Here is a 22,573-nt window from a genome sequence, read left to right as displayed (position 1 = left end):
AAAAGGTGGGAAAAATTGAGAAATTACTCTTCAAACAGATACCATTATAAAAATAAAAAGATAAAGCACAGACTAGGAGAAAATATCTATAAAATCATGTATCTGATAAGGGACTTCTATCCAGAATATATAGCAAACTCTTAAAACAAGTATAAGATGACAACCTAATAAAAAAAGATCTGAACGGACACTTCATCAAGGAAGATATACAAATGACTAATATGCACATGAAAAGATACACAACACCATCAGTCATTAGAGAAATGAAAATTAAAACTACAATGAGATCCCACTACATACCACTAGAATAGCTATAAGCAAAAGAACTGGTAACACCAAGGGTTGGTAAAGACGTGCAGAAACTGGAAGCCTCTATATTACTGGTGGGGATGTAAAATGATTCAGCCACTTTGGAAAACAGCTTGGCAGTTTCTTAAAAAGTTAAACATAAACTTACCATATAACCCAGCAATTCCACTCCTAGGTATCTACCCAAGAGAACTGAAAACATATGTCCACACAAAGACTTTTAAATGAATATTCATAGCATTATTCATAATAGCCATAAACTGGTCCAACCGTCCATCAACTGGTTAAACAGATAAACAAATGTGGTATATCCACATAATGGAATATTCAGCCATAAAAAAAGGAATGAAGTACTAATACATGCTAAAACATGGATGAACATTGAAAACATTATGCTAAGTGAAAGAAGCCAGATATAAAATCATATTGTATATGTCTGTCTATGCGAAAGTTCTAGAAAAGGCAAAACTATAATGCCAGAAAGCAGATCATGAGTTGTCTGGGTTTGGGGATAGGAGCAGGAACCAACTACAAATGAACACAAAGGAACTTTTTGGGCTGACAGAAGTGTTCTAAAACTGGACTATGGTGATTGTTGCATAAGTGCACAATTTATTAAGGTTTATTGATTATGTACCTACAATGGGTGAATTATACCGTATGTGAATTATACCTCAATAAAGCTGTTAAAAAAATACATGAAACAAAGAGGAGGAATTTTTCAAAAAGCTTAAGTCGGGGCCAGCCCCATGGCCGAGTAGTTAAGTTCGCGTGCTCCACTTCGGTGACCCAGGATTTCCACTGGTTTGGATCCTGGGCACGGGCATGGCATTGCTCATCAAGCCATGCTGAGGTGGCATCCCACACGCCACAACTAGAAGGACCCACAGCTAAAAATATGAAACTATGTACCGGGGGACTTTGGGGAGAAAAAGCAAATAAATAAAATCTTTAAAAAAAAAAAAAAGCTTAAGTCACAAGGATTCATTTCAAATAAATAAGAAAACATCCTTCATTCTCATTAGCTTTTATCTTACAAACCACCAAAACAGCTGTGATTTTTAAACTACACCTTGCTCTCCCAACTTTTGGCACCTAGAGAAATCTTTTTCAACTTGCTATGCATAGCCAACTACTAACTTGTTATGTTGAATATAGCCTAAAGTTTATACTTGGCAGACTGGATTTATCTACTCCTAAGAAAAATGATGCAGCTCACCATAAGGCTGACACCAGACTGGAAAAGCTCATATGGGTAGAGAATTCTTTCATAGTGTGACTTCAGAAGAGACCCAGTTCCTTTTCCTGGCAGATATCCCAGGCGGCTACCCACTTTAGACCATTTCTTCTCTTTGGTGACCATTTCAAAACCTCCTTTGCTGGCAACAATCTGAAAAAAAAAAGTAAAAATTATTTAGGGACAGAAGGTAGATTCATGTATTCTAATTCTACATCTTGTCTGCTAAATACAAAAACTATTCTGGGCCTAGATTTCAAATTTCCTTTCAACAAGTATCTGACAAAACTGAAACTTGTCAACATTTAAAGTATGGAATAGAGACGACGATTTTTGGAAGTTTTCAACTTTATTATTTAATTAATGCTTTGGTGCCTACCTTCAATGAACCAAGCATTCAAAAAAATTAACGAATTTATACTTTCAACAGTATGCTCCTGGAGAAAACTAAACACATATACATACTCTATAGCCACAAGGAACTCAAAATATAAAATAAGAGTTAAAAACAGATAAAAAATAGACATAAGAATAAGCATAAGTTACATATAGTACAGAATAAACATAAATCTTGAAATTAGAAAATGTAACAAATAACCTATAGAATTTAACAAAAATGTCAAGCAAGCAATGAATTCATAGGATATTTTGAAAACGGCTATAATTTTTCAAAAGGAGAAAAGTTTTATATGGAATATTATGAAGGAATGATGGGGAAAGATCAGATTACAGTAGATTTACTAGAATGCAGCACAGACTTTAGTAAGCTTAGGAAGCAATGAGATAAATTAGCTAATCTGGCTGAACACCCACAAGAAACTAGGCATTGTAGAGACTATTCATGCATCAAGGCCCCCTACCTTCCAGAAGCTAATACTGTACATCTCTCACACTTTACAATATACGCAGTTTTCAAGTTTCACCAATGACAAAATAAAGAGGACTATGACACAGTTATTTGAACACAAGAAAATTTTCCGCTTTGATTATACACTACTCTATTTTACTATATCAAAAAAGTTAAGAGAAAATTAAACAGAAAAATTAAACATTACCATGTGATCCAGCAACTCTACCCCTAGGTATATAACCAAAAGAACTGAACAGGGATACCTGCATACCAATGTTCACTGCAGCATTACTCACAATAGCCAAAAGGTGAAAAACACCCAAATGTCCATCAAGAGATCAATGGATAAACAAAATGTGGTATATACACACAATGGAATATTATTCAGCCTTAAAAAGGAATGAAATACTGATACAAGCGACAACATGGATTAACCTTGAAAACATTATGCTAAGTGAAAATAAACCAAACACAAAAGGGTGAATACTGTATAATTCCACTCATATGAGATACCTAGAATAAGCAAATTCATAAAGAAAGAAAATACAACAGAGGTGTTACCAGGAGCAAAAGGCAGAGTGGAAGTTCTAGAAACGGATAGCAGTGATGGTTGTACAACATGCTGAATGTACTTAATGCCATTAAATGTACACTTAAAAATGGTAAATTTTACGTTATGTATAATTTACCACAATTTTCTTTAAAAAGGCTAAGAGCATGGATTCTGGAGCCAGAGTACCAGAGCTCAAATTCCAGCTCTGCTACTTAAGAGTTGTATGACCTAAAGTAATTATGTTAAATAATTTGCATCTCAGATTCCTCATTATTATCAAAACAGCAATGGTAACAGTACCTATACCTCATTATAAGGCTGTTGTGAAGACAAATGAAATAAATGTGGAAAAGCACCAGGACAAAGTAAGCACAATATCAGTGTTAGCTGTACTATAAATGTCTGTGTGTGTGGGCAAGTGGGCGGCACAGTGGGGGAGGGGTGTATATGCTATAAATAAGTGAAGGAAATGTTTTCAACTCTTGTGCTCTAGGATGCTATTACAGACAAAGATGAACCTACAATCAAAGCAAAATTTTCCTCTAGAAAATATCTGAAAACTTGGTAGAAACACATAAGCTCATGTGAACAAGGGTTGCACACATCTATAATTCTTCAGTTTCTCTTATCACACCCTCAGAGAACCTCCTTCTGTTAATAAGAACTAACCAGGGGAAAATTATAAAAAGAAAAAATTTGTTTTTCAAATTTTGTAGTATAGAAGAGGACACAATGAGAGTGGTTTAGATAGAGGGCTGTCCGGAAGCAAATGATGAATTAGAACACCTTTCATTGCAATCTTTCCAGTGCTTCTATACCGTCGGCTACAGTTCTAGGTGCTTGAGTTACATCTGTGAATAAAACAAAGATCCTTGCCCTCATGGAGCCCACATTCTAGTGGGAGAAGACAGGCAACAAACATAATACGTAAATTTTGAGGTGATAAATCCTGTGAAAGAAATTAAAAGGGTAGTTAATAGGCCTCACAAGTAGCAGAATGAGGGTAAACTGAAGTATTAAAACAGTCACAAAAACCCTCCTTATAAAAAGGTGAAATCTGAGTACACATAAATAAGGTGAAGCAGTTACCCAAGCAGATATATGAGGAATAGGCAGAACAAAGGCCCCAAGTAGAAGCATGCCTAGAGTGTTTGAAGAAAAACAAGGAAGTCAACGTGGCTGAAGCAATTGGGAATGAATAGTAAAGGAGGTCAGAAAGGAAACAGAAGCCCTCTCAGTAATCTTTACGATCCAATACAATTATCACTATTACATAATAATCTGCTTTGTATTCAAAGCACTTTACGCTAAACTTCCATTAGCCATTACATATCTGCATGGTTTCAGTCACACCTTCCTATCCAGTTCTGATGACAGCTGGCACACAGCTGTGAAAATGACAGCCAGCACAGTAAGGGTATGGCCAAGAAATAAAACAAAACTATCTCACAAAGAAATCAAAACCATGATTTTGGGTCCATGTATACAATACTCAACAATCTAACTGGGCCTAATACTATAAATACACACAAATCTTACACTTGTTTTTCTTCAGCTGACAGATTCAAGGATTATCATGGATAATTTCAAAACATAAACCATTTATTCCAAACATGTGCCATGCAATATATCACAGCACTGCCACCAGGAAAATATCACTTATGAACCATCCCCTACAAAAAGATACCTGGCATGTACTTAAATTGAACACAATGAAGACAAGCACTTAACCAAAGTGCGACCAAAGAGTAATGTCAATCAAGGCCAAAATTTCAAACCAATGAAAAACTAAGTCTGGCCAGCAAGAGACAATTTTAACAGACATAAAGTAGTCGCAGTCTTCTACTTAAAAGGTCACTCTCCAAACTCCACTAAGAGGACAGTAAAGGAACAAAAAGGCATACTCCCCAGAGGACAAACAGACCAAGACATAGCAGACGTCTGAGTGATAATTCAGTAAGCAAAAAACAAACAAGCACCTGCAATAGAAGAAAGCCAAGAAGAAACTTTTGCAACATAGACCCTGGAAAGGCTTAAGAAAGGGAAGCAGCAGTACCTTTAAAACTAGAGATGGCAACAAAGAGAGAACAGGATTGGCTGAAAACCTGTATAAAAGCAATTAGACCTCCTTCAGTCAGCATAGCCAGGCAACTATCCCTCCAACCCCAGGAGGCTGCAAATTCAGTCTAAGGAGAGTTTGAAAAGAAGAGACTCTAACGTAAGAAAGAAATAGGTAAGTAAACTAGAGGATCACTCTAATAGTCTAATCAGCCTAACAGTCTCACATCTGGCTTATTAGTCTAACATCCAACTACTAAGAGTTCAAAAAGAGAGAAAAGATAAGTGGAAGAAATTGTCAAAGAATTAACAAAGGCATACCTCAGAGATATTGCGGGTTCAGTTCCAGACCACTGCCATTAAAGTTAATATCGCAATAAAGCAAGTCACAAGAATTTTTTGGTTTCCCAGGGCATAAAACAGTTATGCTTACACTACACTGTAGTCAAGTGTGCAACAGCATTATATCTAAAAAACAATGTACATACCTTAATTTAAAAAAACTTTATTGCTAAAAAATGGTAACCATCATTGAGCCTTAAGTGAGTTGTAAGCTTTTTGCTGGTGGAACATCTTGTGAAAAAACACAGTATCTGCGAAGCACAATAAGGTGAAGCACAATAAAACGAGGTATGCCTATACAAGGAAAGTTACAAGAACTCGGAGATATGAGTTCAGATTAGAAAGATTATCAAGTGCAGTAAAAATACTGAATGAAAATAAACACATACCAATGCATATCCCTGTGAAATCTCAAAGCACTGGAAATAAAGATTAGATTCTGTCTTCAAGAAAAAAAAGTTATATATAAAGAAACAAGAACTAACATAGCATCAAGAGCAACACTGGAAGCTAGAAGATTATGGAGTAAAACTTTCAAAATATTGAAGTAAAATGATTTATAATTTCAATTTATAATTGACAATTGTAAATTTACAATTCTAAACCCCACCAAACTACCAATAAAGTTTAAGAGTAGAACATTTTTATACAAGCAAAAAACATATATCACATTTACCCTCTTGCTCATGAAAGTAGGAGAAGAAATGTTTCACCAAACTAGGAGTAAATCAAGGAATAGACAGACTTGAAACAAAGAGAGAGAGGCAAAGGGAATTTCCAGAATGATAATAGTGAAAGGAAGTTCCAGGCTGACAGCTGACCTTAAAAAACAACCAATCTGCTTAGGAGCAGGAAAGACAACTCCAGAAGAATGGCTCCAAGAAGAAAAGGAAACTGACAGATATCTGATGGGTAAAAGCATAACTGGGAGATTATACTTCTGCTGGAAAATCTGAAAATAAATTTTTGATAGTTACAAAGAAAACTTACCAACTGAAAAAACAGAGGGGATTATTAACTCCAAGGAAAATAAAAATTGGTACAAGGAAATAGAATCATAGCACACTACAAGGCTCAGGTACAAATAATATTTGTATTTACACAGTCACAGTAATAATTTTTGACTAATAAAAAAATGATCTAACTACACTAGAATGAGATGGGGGGCCTGAAATACATAAGGATTTAGATTTCTTATACCCATTCCCCATCTCTAAAAGTAGAAAATCAGCATAGAACATTTAAAACTGAAATATGAAGAAATGGCAATAATGAGAATATTATTTGGAAATATGGAGATAAAAATCAGAAACAGCTAAAAGATTCAAGGTGATTAGCTCTGAAGAGTGGGAACAGGAGAGGAAAGGTGGAGAAGGGAGAATGCTGGTTTTCATTTTAAGCCTTACTTTAAAAAACAATATTACTTTGACAAAAAAATTTCTTTTTAAAAAGGGTTGGAATGAACGCTCCTTGCTGTACTGATTATAAACAGTAATTGTTCATGTAAAACTCCATTCAACTATAGACATTCCAACTGACACTTCTTAGTATCAAAAATAACTATCAGGAAGAAAGACAAAGTGATTTAATTAAAACAGGAAACCATCACAGTGACAATTTAATGACTCAGAAGACTGAAATTTTGCTACCCATTAAAAAGTGGTGGGAACCAAAGTGTTTCAAAATCATGTCTATAAGAAAAACTCAAGAGATACTCATCAGCTGTCAGTCAAAAATAATCTTTTTTTTTTTAAAGGGCATAGCTAACAACCTAAAAATATTAGAATTCTCAGTATTTTCTGCAGTTTTCAGCCTGAGCCTCTTGCTAGAAAGTAAAATGTCACACTAACAAAATACTCATCTAATTATAAGAGATCAGAACAGAAGTTACCTTTGGGGAGAAGTAGCGACTGGGAGAGAGATGAAGGAGCCCGCTGGAGGACTGTAAATATTCTATACCTTGATCTGGGTGGTGGTTACATGAGTGCACACAGAAAAGATTTATCCAACTGTTACATTTAAGATTTGAGCATTGCACTCTAAGTTACACCTCAAGGTAAATAAAAAAAGATTGTGTGGTAAAAAGCAGCAATCTCACTATGACATTTAAAAAATAGAAGTATAGGGGGCCGGCCTGGTGGCGCAGCAGTTACATGCGCACGCTCTGCTTCTCAGCGGCCTGGGGCTCACCAGTTCGGATCCCAGGTGCGGACATGGCACTGCTTGGCAAAAGGCATGCTGTGGTAGGCGTCCCACGTATAAAGCAGAGGAAGATGCACATGGATGTTAGCTCAGGGCCAGTCTTCCTCAGCAAAAAGAGGAGGATTGGCAGTAGTTAGCTCAGGGTTAATCTTCCTCAAAATAAATAAATAAATAAATAAAACCAGAAGTATAAACAAAATAACTACAAATCAAAACATGCCTGCCTTTTAGCTTTAAATCTGTTTTATAAGCATTCTCAAAGGTTAGGGGAAAGGGATGACCACGGGCACTTAAAGACTCTAATAACCTCAGGACAATCGAACTTAAACTTTAATCACAACATATTTGCAAACATTCTCTAAGTAGCTAAACAAGACATACTTTACTAGTAGATTCTCTCTTTGCACAAAAAGGATTTCGGTTTCTCAAAATGGAGTTACAGTCCAGATGACAAATGTTACACAGACTTGTGAACTAGGTAATCAGATTAGGTTCCTCTAAAGCCCCTTCCTAATTTTGAAATCCTACAACTCTGTAAAACCAAGAATGCAATCTAATTTACCACTGGATTAAACCTAATGTTTACCTTTTAACTGGAAAATTATTGGTACAAGAACAATTTCAATTTAATAGATGATTTGCTTATATAAAATATGTACTTTAGCAAATTCCCTAGGGCATATTTATAAAAATAAAACTGAGGTACGTGGAATGAGTTTTGGCTGAAGATTACCACAACTACTGTTATTAATGATTAAATAATTTTTGAAAAGAATTTTATATTTTATTTAAGCTACATATCTCAAACCAAACATATTCAGAACCTTAAACAGCACCACATAGTATAAAAGTTAGTGGATAGATTTTCACCAAATAAAAATGTCAAAAAACAGTATTCTTAAAACAAACTTTTTATCCTAATGGTTCCCTACAGAACACAAACCCACCCCTCAAATGCACAGTAATTTGCCCTTTGGTCTCACAGGTTTTCATACAACTGCACTAGATAATTCTCAGAACGGTGCTCAATTACTGACATCATTACCCGACTGATAAACAAGCCTAGAGCTGTATTTTACCATAAGACTACACTTCCTGAAATTTTTAGTATAGAATAAAAATTTTAGAGAATTCTGATCTGACATTAATTTTCAAGTGTATAAGAAATAATTTAAATGATTACTTTTTCCCTTGAAAGTGAAATCTTCCATAATTAACTCTGCGACTTACATGAGAACAAATTTCTATTTCAAAACAGTGCATCAATCATAGGATATGAACAGCCACAAAAATAAGTTGTTCTACAAAATTCCTCAGATAATCAAGCTGTCTTCACTCCTAAGTCAGAGCAAGCAGAGATTATTGTATTAACAAAACCTGTTTTCAAGGTAATTATTATAAACCCTGTTGCAGATCAACTGGCTTTTTTCACATTACAGAATGTAACATTACAAACGTTAAGTTTAGGCAAAAATTAGTCTAAACTCTTCACCTTTAAGTTTTCAAGCTATTATTCATCGTACTGTATAATGCTAACCTCAGTTAACCATTAACAATACTTACAGATACCAATACAACTGATAGGTACCACACACGAGAATGTTGAGTAACACAAATCTCTTTAATATATCAAATTTTCAGTCAAGTAGTAGAAAAAAAGACGACAAGCTTAACAAAGGATATTATACCCTCAACACAAGATAAAATGTGTCATTTCTTTTGCATATGGTGTATCCCAAAGCAGACTGGTGTAGACTGGTGTCATTTATTTTGTATATTGTGTATCACAGAGCCTACTAACCTGAGCGAGTCACTAAATGTTAATCTCACAACAAATTATAAAACAGATTTTAAAGACACCTTTGAGATCTGTCATTTCCATTTATTCACGTTTGCATTTCATTGTCAAACAAATCCTACAGAGGAAGCAATGTCTTCCATCAAGTTTATCTGAAATTCCTACTTTCACCAATTCACCAGCCTCTACTCCAATTTCTAAACCAACTAAGCCTCACCTTGCTCAAAGCATACAGATCCAGGATTTTTCTCTCCACCACAGGGATCTTCAAAGTAGATCCTTGAAGTTCCCAAAATTTTGCTAGTTGATCCAAGAAGTCTAGTCTCACTCTGGTCATTGCCTAAGATTATTAAAATATAGAAATAAGAAACAGGAACTAAGTTATAGCTGAAAATAAATGAGGTTTTCTTAACAAAGGTACTAATTTCTCTAAAAAAATTTAAAGACTTTTTCATTATTGCTTAGTCCAACCCCATAAAATAAGTCAATAATAAAGAGGTAAAATACTTCTAATAAACTTTATTCATTAAGGCAAAAAAGTTACTCTAAAATATATGAAAAGTTCTCATATTATCAACCAAAGCCATTTTTTTTGTAAAAGTTGGCTTAATTTTAGGCTATCCAGAAAATTTAGTAAATCAGATTATTCTGTTTGTAAGTATCCTAAGTCTGTCATTTCATCTGTAGGTAATATGCATACTCCAGGTACACCAGCTCTCTACCTCACTGATATTAACATCCTTCATCAAGCATCTAATGACAAGACACTAAAGGAAAAAAATATTTAACAAAATCTCAGAAAATAAATGTCTTAGGAGCATGAAGGAAAGAAAACCTCAGCATGACATATTAAGCCTTACCTATCTAAGACTCCTCTTTTGTACTCTGAAACAGTTTTCAATTGCACTAAAGAATCTTATGAAAATCTGGCAGACAGGAAGAACAATATTTAAACAGACTTCAATTTAGAAAACTTAAGAGAGATCAGTAATATTTAATAGGAGATTTTAATAAACCCGATTAACAGTCCTAGAAAAGTTCTCTTAAAACTAAAAAACAACTTTGAAAACTAGGTTCTTTGATAGTATTTTAAAAACTATTTTCCAAAGACCACAGGAGACAGAATCTTCCAACATTAATAAACAATTTTAGTAGAATAATAAGTGCTGAAGAGGGGGCCGGCCCCGTGGCCGAGTGGTTAAGTTCGTGCGCTCTGCTTTGGGTGGCCCCGAGTTTCGTCGGTTCAGTTCCTAGGCGCGGACATGGCACGGCTCAGAAAGCCACGCTGAGGCGGCGTCCCACATGCCACAACCAGAAGGACCCACAACTAAAATACACAACTATGTACCAGGGGGTCTTTGGGGAGAGAAAGGAAAAATAAAATCTTAAAAAAAAAAAAAAAGAATGAATCAGGAAGCAGAAATGGTGATACAACACTCACCTCAAGTTCATTCAGGCGCTGGACTCTGGGAGTGAAACGAAAGCTTTTTACTTCACACGCAAATGGAGGTTGCCAATCCTAAATATAATTTTTAAAAAAAACATATTGGTATATAAACAAGGAATGCATTATTCATTGCTTTAATATAAAATGTGAGTTGCCACAAATCATGTGACAACAGATCAGTTTATAAGTCCTCTTTATTGCAGAGACAGAGTAATACATTTTAGATGAAATATTCTTAATATTACTTATCTCCAATTACTTATCTCTAATATTCTAAGTAATACTAAAATTATCTTATCTATAAATCCTCCCCAACTCTCACTAGTCCCAGTATGTACATCCCACAATTATGCTTTCCCCACCTACTCAAGTGGAATGCAATGAGCTCATGTATCTCAATACAGTGTCTAACAAACATCCAAGTTTACCAAATTACCAAATTAAAAAAACCGGAATTTGAAAGAAACAAAAGAGGAAAAATCGAAATAATTTTGTAAAAGTACTTACATAATTGAATATGTTTTTTCATTCGTGTGTAATGTGACACAGCACTTTACAGTCTATGTTATATAAACATTTTGTTCAAAGCCCAGCTTCTGGTCACCCAAATATTTTTTTTAAAAAAAGTAAGCAAACCTACAGAACAAGGACAATTTCCAGATTGGAGATGTGGTATAACTTAAATGGGATAACACATTTCAAGTAGGGTTCAGAGATAGAGTTTGATTTGGCCTAAATAATACTAAATCTATTTAAAAATGTGAGTAGTAAAAAAAATCTTACCTTGGAAACTAAAGAAATCCACCAATACTGAAATTAAATTCTGCTTGCAAACAAGATACATTTTCAATAATAACAGGACATACAAAGTGAAGGCATATTATTTCAACCTTTTTTTAAGTAATAAAAAAAGTTACTATTTTTTTCACCAAAAGGAACCTTTACTAGAATTTCTAATTCATAAAGGCAATAGAATAGATGAAACTATGGTTTAGAGAAAACTTTAGTGCTTAAGATTTTATCAATATTATGTAATTTTGATTGAAAAAGAGTTAAGTAAAGGTTTTGGAGGATGACAATGCATATATCATCATTCATCATAGCAATTATCTGTTAATCCTTTGCTTGCAATTGACAGTCTCTAATCTTAAATTCACTAAGCATAATGGGAGGAGCATGCCTGGGTTTTAGAATGAAACAGATTAATTTAGATTCAAAATCTACTTTGCCACTTGGCCGAACATCATACATTTGACAAGTTATTTAACTCATTCAGACTTGCCTTATCCGTAAAATGATATTTTATTTACCTACAAGGGCTTAAAAGAATATTAAATGAAATAATCCGTAGATGCTAAACTAGCTCCTCCTTCTTGCTCCCATCTAAGCTCTTTTTATTCACCGTGGCTCACACCACTGTGGTAGTCTGTGCTGTGAGCAGATGCTTTTTAAAACGCAACATGGGTAAAAGAGTACTTAATACTTTTATTACTGGCAGACAAAACATAAAGCAAGGTGTCTCTTTAAGAAGCACTAAGGCAGTGGATCACAAACTCTAATGTGCATTAGGAATCATCTAAGAGTACTTGCTAGAAAAGCAGATTCTAGAACTTCCACATCCAGAAATTGATTGTAGTCTGGGAATGAGGCCTAGGAATCTGCATTCCAACAAGCATCGGGCTGATCCTGGTGCAGGTAGACCAGAAACATCTAATGGGTAAAGAAAAAAATCTTTCGACCTTGAACAAATCACTCACCCTCTTGGGGCACTAATTTCCTCAAACAAGGGGCAGTAAGATTGAGAATTATAATCAACCTATAGGCAAACCTAGTTATTTGCAATAACTGCGATTCGTAAATCTTTGATCCGTGGTTCCTTATATCAAAAGATTCCAAAGTTTTCTGCCACTTTCATTATTGACAAACTATTCCTAAACCTCTAAATTTTAAAAATAAATGCTGTTCCTTCTCTTCCCCTTGGAAGACCTTTTCATTGCAGCAGTAATCAGTGTGGGGTTCTTGTTTAGTGATACAATCGTGGGGGACAACTAGTACTCAAATTACCGTTTAAGAAACCTCAGGCCTAAGATGAGGCCTGCAAATATTTAATAAATTAAGCATCGATAGGACTTGGATTAAACAAATAGCCGACGGAAGGGCAGTTTTTACTATCGCACCTTAATAAGCATTGTACACGAGTGTACGACATGTCACATCGTATCATAATACTTCAAACACCTTATTGACCTAAAGCTTTTTGTTACGCTTGCCCACAACTCAAAGTATCAGTTCCCAAGTTCTAGGCGGAAAGGCCCCGGGGACTCCGCTTTCCAGCCTACATAAGACCGCAAAAGAAACCAAGGCAAAAACATCCAGAAACTTAGCTTCTAGTTGTTGAGAAATGAGGGAGAGTAAATATGAAAACAAGGACGGGAAAAATAAAGCTAAACCAAGCGTATCGACCTCCCCACTCTCGTCTCCCCCTCTCTCCTGAGATTCGGTACCTTGGGCGGTCGGATTTTGCAGATGCCGGTCTTCTCCGCCAGAGGCCGGATGCGGCCGATGAAGCTGAGCGGGTCTGTGAACTCCTCCCAGCTGGGTTCAAAGACTGGGCACTCCGGAGGGGGCACGAACTCCGCCGCATAGCCCCCCGGCCCCACGCCCGCCATGGCAACACCCAGGGGACCCCCGTGAGGGGACAGTTGGAGAAAGGCTGGCTCAAGCCCACCGACCCCTTTCACGTCCCCTGACAGGGACCGAAGCTCATCTTCTCGAACAAGAAGTGCTCAAGACTGGAACCCCAGAATCGCTTCCTCCTCTCGTTTGTTATTGTTTCCTTCGGGGCTTTTCCTCTCAGGGCCAGGACTTTTCCGGAAGTTAACGTACTGTCATATCCCTCCGCACCCCCAAGAAACAGAATCCCTCCGCAGCAACGCGACGCCTTGTTATACGACCTTTCCTCTTCCTCCCTTTCCAGGCAGCCCAGCTTCGTTCCTGGTCTCCTTGTCCGCGAAAGTTCCGCGCTGTCGGACGACTTAAAGCGGCACACCCTAAAGGCCCCGCGATCTCCCCTCCAGGAGAGGTAAGGGTGGGGGAAGCAGGCGGCGAGGAAGCAAGACGAACTCTTCCGGCGCGGAGGAATGTGTAATGCTCCAGAGGGCAGAGGTTCTCCTTCCGGCGAGGAGAGCCGGGTTTCCTTTTGTGTATAAATGGACGCGAGAAGGAGCCGGGCGTAATCTCAGCCGGCCCACCTCGGTGCTGGGTGTCCTACGGCTTGTTTTAATTTACATGTCTGTCTTATTTCAAGTAACTAAGGTTTTCAGCATCTCTTTTTTCAGTCTTTTGACTGTTAGTGTCTTGAATAATCTGACTCGGCCACTTTAAAGCCGCTCCATCTCCATGACGACAAGTTCGGGTGGAACCCATGTCCCAAATCCTGCTGGCAGGCCTTAGCCACCATCCAGAAATTGTTTTTCGAAGCAATTTAGAAGCAAGGGCTCTTGACCTTGCTTTTCCAACAAGCGACAACCCCCACGTCGTCTCAACAGCAACGCCTTTCCTCTGGCACCACGTTCCGTAAGACTTTCTCAATTTGCTGTAAAATCTATGGCGACTGTTCGGACCGTGCTCACTGAAAAGCTCTATGCCGGTGTCCATCTCCGCTTCCTCCAAATCATGGAGAATAACATAGAAAGGACTAAAGAAGAAACCATGAAAGGGTAGTTCTTAGTTTAAATATTTATTGGAAGGAAGACTTACTTCCCAAGGCTTGTTCTCACACCCTGTGCGATCTCAGCTACCCTCAGGACCTAAATTGCCAACCTATGGCTGATGCCTCCCAAATCTGCATTTTCAGCCTAGATTTCTCTCGAGTTACAGTTGCAGTACATCTAGCTACCTACTGGACAACTCCCCTTGGTAAACTCAAAGTACCTCAATTAATTAATTAAACGTTAATTTTTCCAGAAAGTAATAGTTCTTTCACTAGTTCCCCACTCTTGTTTCAGTGTTTCCAGTTTCCATGAATGACTTCATGTATCTACTCAGTTGCCAAAGCCAGAAGTCTAGAAATAATCCTTAACTCCTGCTGCCTTACTACTCATGCATAATCGTGTGTCAAGTCTGGAAATTCTATCACCTAAAAATCTTCAATCCACCCTTGTCTCTCCATCCTCATTATCACTATCCTAATTTAAGTTCTCTCTCACCTGAGCTGTGATAACAGCACGTTTCTTGCTCCCTGTCAAATCCCTCTCCACTCAGTTGTCAGATTGCTTTGTCTAAAATCCAGAGTTCATCTTGTCACTTTTCATCTCCAAACTCAACAACTCCAAACTCCTTCTTTATTATTTGCTACCTTCAATTATGTTGATTCTTACTTTGAGATATATTATTGCTGTGAAGCCTGTGATTTCTCCAGCACAAGTAAAAGAAGCCAGAGTTAACTCTTCAGTTACTTGTACTGAGCTAATCAAAAGTTAATCTTTCCAGGAAGGTAATAGTTCTTTCACTAGAAAAAGAAAAATCAGTACATGATGTTAAGAATGAATGGAGAGGGGGCTGGCCCCGTGGCCGAGTGGTTAGGTTCGCGTGCTCCGCTGCAGGCGGCCCAGTGTTTCATTGGTTCGAATCCTGGGCGCGGACATGGCACTGATCATCAAACCACGCTGAGGCAGCATCCCACATGCCACAACTACATGGACCCACAACGAAGAATATACAACTATGTACCGGGGGGCTTTGGGGAGAAAAAGGAAAAAAATAAAATCTTTATAAAAGAAAAAAAGAATGAATGGAGAGGGGCTGGCTCCATGGCCCAGTTTGCGAGCTCTGCTTCGGGGGCCCAGGGTTTCGCTAGTTCGGGTCCTTGGCGCAGACATGGCACCGCTCATCAGGCCACGCTGAGGTGGTGTCCCACATGCCACAACTATAGGGACCTACAACTAGAATACACAACTATGTACTGAGGCGAGTTGGGGAGAAAAAGCAAAAGGAAAAAAAAGATTGGCAACAGTTGTTAGCTCAGGTGCCAATCTTTAAAAAAAAAAAAAGAATGAATGGAGAGAGATTTGAGTGTTTTCAGAGTCAGCAAGTGAGTAAAACTTGGACAAAAGGTGAAAATTGGCCAGTATAAAATGCCAGAAAGAGATCATGTGAGAAAAAACAAGAAGTGATTATTAAACTTAGCAGTTAGTAGGTCATAGAGCAATTTCAATAAAGTTATGGAGTCGAAATCCAGTTTCTAGTGAATTGCAAAGTGAATGAGAGGTGAAGTAAAGAAGCCAAGCATAGATTCCAGATTCTTGGTTGTGGAGGAAAAGGTGAGGTACAGGAAGATGAGACTGTCAACTTAGAAGAAAGAGGCAACTGCAAAACAAAAGAGAGTGCTTATTTGGAGTCTCAGAATTGCAATTCAGGGAACACAGGCTCCTGCAGCAGCCAGAAAAGTATCCCCCTGAGGAGTAAAAGTCAGTTGTTTTTATTAGCAAAAAGGAGAGCCCAGAACAATTACCTCAGTTGTTTGTTAAGATTTATGAATAGAGAGTGGATTTATGTTACAGTTCATTGGCTTACTCAAGGACTCTTGTTACCACAAAAGTATATTTTTGCACAGTCCTTCAGAAAATCCTTTCTTAGCAATATCTCCCTTTTGGCAAGTCAGCAAGTTCAGCACAGTTTCTTTTTTTTGAGGAAGATTAGCCCTGAGCTAACATCTGCTGCCAATCCTCCTCTTTTTGCTGAGGAAGACTGGCCCTGAGCTAACATCCATGCCCATCTTCCTCCACTTTATATGTGGGACGCCTACCAGAGCATGGCTTGCCAAGCAGTGCCATGTCCGCACCCGGGATCTGAACTGGTAAACCCCGGGCCACCGAAGCAGAACGTGCAAACTTAACTGCTGCGCCACTGGGCTGGCCCCACAGTTTCATATTTTTAACAAAATGGAGTACAGAGTACCAAATGGAGTCACTGCTGACAACTTGTTTCATAGGAGTTACTAAAGGAGAACCAAAGAAACTTTTTACAAGCTAGGAGAGATGAGTACGTCTAAGTGCTAAAAACAAAAACTAATGCAGAACTGGAGATTGAAGATATAAGAGAATAGTCAAAGTCCCTAAAGAGATCAAAGAAACTAGAACATGATGAGAGGGGGGCCACCTCTTCCTCCAAAGCAGAGGAAGGAGGTAAGTCCAAGTACAGAGATGATGAGTAAGTGGGTGAGAAGGCAAGAAGTTGAGGCAGTGTGCCTAACAGCCTTTGAGAAATAAAAAGAAAGGTACTAAGAGGGCTACTTTAGGGGCTTGAAGCCAATGGTGAGTGTCCAAAATAGCTACAGTGGAAATTAGGAGAAGGAGCTAATGTTTCCTGAGAAGTGTTGTTCTTCACTTCTGAGGGCTTAGTTAAGGTTGGAGACCCTACATGTATAGCAATAACATTTCCCATAAATGTGAAACATTCTCCAGCAGCATAAGGCAGATGTACAGTGTAGGGATTATCAACGTAATTACAACAGGAAGATAAAGAAAAAAGAGGTGAGGTTACTGGCAAGAACATCAATGTCATGCACCGCAAGACTAAGCTGAGTAGGAAAGAAAAGCCCTGGTGTGGGAGAATATATCAAGTTAATGTTCCCCAGGCTGCTCTTCTCACAGCCTCCAAACATGTTCTTCCCTTGTATTTCCCATTCTGATTAATGTCAGCTACTCCATCTAGCTTCCGTGTCCTGGATCCAGTCAATTGGAACCTTTAAATCTCTCCCATTTTCCCCTTCATATTTCCATCATTGCCACCCTTGTTTAGGCCTTTTCCTTCATATGAATTATCACTGTAGCCTCCTGGATCTTCAAGCATTGTTCTTTCTTTTCTTTTTTTTTTTTGAGGACGATTAGCCCTGAGCTAACTACTACCAGTCCTCCTCTTTTTGCTGAGGAAGCCTGGCCCTGAGCTAACATCGTGCCCATCTTCCTCTACTTTATATGTGGGGTGCCTACCACAGCATGGCATGCCAAGTGGTGCCATGTCCACACCTGGGATCTGAACCAGCGAACCCCGGGCCACCAAGAAGCAGAATGTGCGAACTTAACTGCTGCGCCACCGGGCCAGCCCCCTCAAGCATTGTTCTTAATTGATCCTCTACCACTAGAGTGATTTTTTTTAAATTATCAACCTGATGTTGGGTGATTTCAAGAGAGGGATGGGTTGAGAATAACCTTTGGACATTTGAGTGAATGATGATGCATTAACCCAAGTACAGAATGGAAGAAGAAGAGCAGTCTAACAGGAGAGGCAACATACGTGTAGGGAGGAATGTTATACATACATTCATGCATTCACTAACAATTATTGAGCATCTGCTATGTGCCAGGCACTCTTCTAGATGCTGGATATATGACAATGAACCACCACCACAACAAAAAGACAAAATATCTGTCCTCACAGAGCTTAGTGATGAGAGAAGACAAAATAATAAGCTCAAGCAAATAAATATATACTATTTTAGGTGGTGCTAAGGTCTTTTAAAAAGCAGAGAAGGGAGGGAGTGGGAGAGTGGTAAGGAGGGGATAGGGTAGTCAGAGAAGGGCTCAAGACTGATGACATTTGAATAGAAGTTATACTATAAAAATATAATAACATTTTACTAAATGAATATCAAAGCAGAAGGAATTACTTCCAATTAAGGAGATGGTATTTGTGTTGCCCTTGGAGGAATTTTATCAGTGAAGATTCATGAAAAGGGTCAATCCAGATAAAACGAAGAATGTGAGCCAAAGGTGGAAAGTGCATGCTACATTAAGAAAATAACTAGTTATTTCTTATAATAGAGATAAGTGGGGTCAGACAGTGGCAGTGTTTGAATGCCGGATTACTACCTGGACTTCATTCTCTGTGAGGAGTCACCAAAAGTTTATGAGCAGGAGTGTGACATGTCCAGAACTGTGCTTTAAAAAAATAATCACCTTTTTATAGACTGAATTGGAGAAGGAAAAACTTTTGAGGCAAAAATACCAGTTAGAAACTTATTGTAGTATTCCAAGTGAAAGGTAATGAGACTCAGGGTGGAAATAAATAGGAAGATATATATTTGAGAACCAGTATGAAGATAAGATCTGCATGAGTTGGTTTAAAAACATGTAGGGGCCAAAAGAGAGACAAAAATTCTGAGCCAAGGTGTCTTGGAAGATCTTGATGTAACGGAGAAAATCACAAGAGGGAAAAAAGCAAGTTTAGGAGAAGACAGCAAGTTCCTTTTGGACATCCTTAGGTCTACCAGGGAAGAGTCCCAGCTTTTCCATAGCAGTAGCTGCAGCTCTGAGACTAAAGTGCCTTTCCCTTTACCCCTACCTCTTGCGTTTCTGGAAAGATAAGATCACAACTGGATTTTGAACTAGCTTATGTTAGATTAAAGCCAATTTCTCATACCTCTTAGGAAAAGCAAGTGGTGTCTACTATCTGACAAAAATAGTAGCATTTATATAAATAATCCTCTGTAGAAATTGAACCGCAGCTCCTATCTTGGCTCTACGCCACCAGGTTACTGAAGGAGAAACTATCTTCTTAGAATCTTCACCTTCTTGAGGTAAGCTTGTAAATTACAACCAAATAATCCTGTGATCCATTCCATGATTGTGCATCGCGGTTCTGCATCATTTTTCATGAAAACAAAGTAGTTGAGCAAGTGTAAACTTGGTGTACCCAGAACCAGTGCGTTCTGATCCCCCAAATCGCACTACCAGTACTGGGATGAGCTGGCTTGTAGCCGGGTTATAGGCTCCGCCTAGAAAGCTGTGTGCAGAAATAGAACTACATTTCCCGGCGATCTCTGCGCGGTAAGACGCGGAGCAAGGGAGGGCGGGAATGTGGCGTGCTTCTGTGTGAATAGCCTTCCTATTGGTGCTCAATCCGAAGGGCCTTGTAAACTTGTGGGCGATTGGACGGATTCGGGCACGCTCAGTGGCGCCGCGCCGCTCCCTGATTTAATTTTTGTTTTTCGGTTGGATTGTCTGATTCTGCGGCTGCGTGTGGCGTGAGTATGGGGTTTCGGGTGAGGGGGATAGGGAGGGGGCCTTGGGAGGAGAAAAAACCTGCTGAGAGAGAAGTACGTGCAGAAAGAGTGCGGCAGGGAGGGATGTGAGCCTGACGTATGGGGGTCGTTAGGAGGGCTGGGGACCGGAAGAGGACAGTTAGAATCTGCAAAGGGAGAGATTTCAGGGGTGCTGGAGGGTTGGGGAGCTGTAGCAATGAAGGAGTCAAGAACGGGATGAAATGGAAAGAGGAGTACAGAATTTGGACGTCTTGGAGATGGTTTCCGGTATTCCCTCACCTCCACGCTAGTCTAAGCCTCAATTTTCCTCATTTACGAAATTAAGGGGTAATAAAAATACTTCACAGAGTTGTTGTAGGGGTAAATAAAATAAATATCAAAGTGCTTAGCAATGTTAATTGTAAGTAGACAAGCTATAAAAGAATATACCTAAGCAAGGATATCACAGAGATGGAAGAATAGAAGCTAGTTGAAACCCATTAAGTTATCTATCAACAAGGGTGTTATTCCTTTGGGAGAAGCACTGATGAGTAAGACAGTTTCTGTATGCAAGGAGCATACGGTATCAAGGAGGAAATGATAGCAACAAAGAACTCTAATATGTTAAATTTTAGAGAATTACAAATGCAATTCTTTTGCAGTTAGGTCATTTTGACAAACCATTTTGTATAGAGAGACTCAGGAAGGAGATAAGGGGGGAGTTTTTATGTACAGACTGGGTTTCATTAAGTGAAGTTACCACAGCGGAAGGAGTTATGTTCTAGCAGGAGGGAGGCTCATGAACAAAGGCATGGAGGTGAAAAAGCTATGTGGACACTGAAGGTACATTTAAGGGAGGAGAGGGAAATAAGGCAGGAGAAATAGTTTGGTCCTTAAACAGAAAGCTGTGATGTCTAGGCTGAGTTTGATTTGATGGGTTAGGCTATGAGAAGCTACTGATTTTTAAGATGGTCCAGGGAGACAAAGAGAGGGTAGATAGTTGAGCCATTGTAGCAGAATGGGTAAGAAAATATGGAGATCCTGAATTAACATGGTCGTTGTTCATAAAGAATATACAGGATTTTCATATGGTTGGATGGGAGAGTCAAGAGGAGTACTCAAATGATGGATTTAAATGTTCAAATCTAGGTTACTTGGAAGATGGGGAATCAGTAACTAATATAGGAAAGTCAGAAGGAGCATGTTTGGATGAAAAAGATGATGTATTAGGTTTGGGAAGTATTAGCTTTGAGGTGCTAAAAAATAAGTGACATGAGTGATTTTTTTTTAAGTTACACATTTCAAGTTCCAATGGAACATATAGGTGAAAATGTCCACTACATAATTGGAAATTCAACAGGAGATTGAAAGAGATGTCCTTTATTCATTCAAGAAGTAGTTGTTAGTTACTCTGTGCCAGGTAGTGTTTTAGATGATAGAGGTAACCATAAGAGCAGTTGGAATAATGATGTTCCCAAATGAATGGATAGAAGAAGTAGTAAGGAAAGTTGAAGACAGAACCTTTTGAACCAAGGGAGTAAAATTTTCAGTAAAAAAACAATCCGTATTTATTTTGTGCTTATGTGTGTCAGACACTGCTCAGCCCTTTTATTCATTATTTCATTTAATCCTTACACCAACCTATAGCATATATACTCTTATTCTTCCCATTTTTCTGATAACTCACTGAAGTTTAGAGAGGTTAAATAGCTTGCCTGAGGTCACACAGCTAATAAAGGACAGAGCTTTGACTCAAACCCAAATGTGTTTTATTTCAGAGCCCATGCTCTCAACTATAAAGCAATATATTTTTTTTTAAAGTGGTCAATACTGTCAAATTAAGCATACAGATCAAGGAGTGACTTGTTGGATGGAGAAGGATGGGAACCCAAAAGAGCAATTAAATTTATTAATGTGAATGTCTGCTGACCAAGAAGGGCAACTTCAGTTCAGATGTTGTATTAGAAGTCAGATTGTTAGAGATTGTAAAACTAAATGAGACATGAGCATAGATCATTCTTTATAGATGTGCAGTAATCTTCGGAAGGAGAAGGAGTGAGGACAGTCACTCACTATGAGGGAGAAGAGAGGTTGCAGGTTGTTAGAAGCCTCTTTTAAAGTTCCAAGTTCCCCTTAAATAGTTTTAGAACAGTGAAATTTATCTTAAAGATGTCACCCATATTCATAAAATGGAATGTTGCTTGGCTATAAAAAGGAATGAAGTACTAATACATGCTGTAACATGGATGAACCTTGAAAACATCATGCTAAGTAAAAGAAGCTGGGCATCTAAGGCCAGACACATGGGCCGGCCCCGTGGTGTAGTGGTTAAGTTCGCATGCTCTGCTTCAGTGGTCCAGGGTTAACAGGTTTGGATCCTGGGCGTGGACCTGCACACCACTCATCAAGCCATGCTGTGGTGGCATCCCACATACAAAATAGAGGAAGATTGGCACAGATGTTAGCTTGGTGACAGTCTTCCTCAAGCAAAAATATTGACAATGGATGTTAGCTCAGGGTCAATCTTGCTCACCAAAAAAAAAAAAAAAAAGATCACATACAATATCCTATTCATATGAAAGTCCAGAACAGGGAGGGAGATCTATAGAAACAGAAAGTAGATTAGTGGTTGATTAGGGCTAGAGTACAGGAGTGATAGCTAAAGGATATAGGATTTCTTGAAGTGATGAAAATCTTCTACAATTGACTGTGGTGATGATTGCACGTATCTGTGAATATACTAAAATCATTGAGT

General features: G+C 38.3%; 2 protein-coding genes across 7 annotated transcripts in view; one reads left to right on the top strand and one right to left on the bottom strand.

Moving 5' to 3' along the window:
- The window catches only part of KDM5A (lysine demethylase 5A), a 98,512-nt gene extending 85,047 nt beyond the window's left edge, over positions 1–13,465 (bottom strand). For both annotated transcript variants that reach the window (XM_014841804.3, XM_014841803.3), the window contains exons 1-4: positions 13,301–13,465; positions 10,791–10,868; positions 9,567–9,689; positions 1,529–1,699 (exon numbers count right to left, since the gene is read on the bottom strand). In XM_014841804.3, the coding sequence (XP_014697290.2) occupies positions 1,529–1,699; positions 9,567–9,689; positions 10,791–10,868; positions 13,301–13,465 (537 nt within the window). The remainder of the gene's footprint in view (positions 1–1,528; positions 1,700–9,566; positions 9,690–10,790; positions 10,869–13,300) is intronic.
- Positions 13,466–13,747: 282 nt separating this feature from the next.
- The window catches only part of CCDC77 (coiled-coil domain containing 77), a 37,280-nt gene continuing 28,454 nt past the window's right edge, over positions 13,748–22,573 (top strand). Inside the window, exon 1 of one of the 5 annotated variants that reach the window (XM_044756456.2) lies at positions 13,748–13,878. The gene's annotated coding sequence lies outside the window, so the exon portion shown is untranslated. Of the gene's footprint in view, positions 13,879–19,699; positions 19,822–22,573 lie in introns of those variants that run through there. The other 4 variants (XM_044756455.2, XM_070494377.1, XM_070494374.1 and 1 more) reach the window with 4 other exon arrangements.

Source organism: Equus asinus, chromosome 22, assembly GCF_041296235.1.
Source record: "Equus asinus isolate D_3611 breed Donkey chromosome 22, EquAss-T2T_v2, whole genome shotgun sequence".
Lineage (NCBI taxonomy): Eukaryota > Metazoa > Chordata > Mammalia > Perissodactyla > Equidae > Equus > Equus asinus.
Note: the sequence above shows the minus strand (reverse complement) of the source record. Positions and strands in the feature narration are given on the sequence as shown.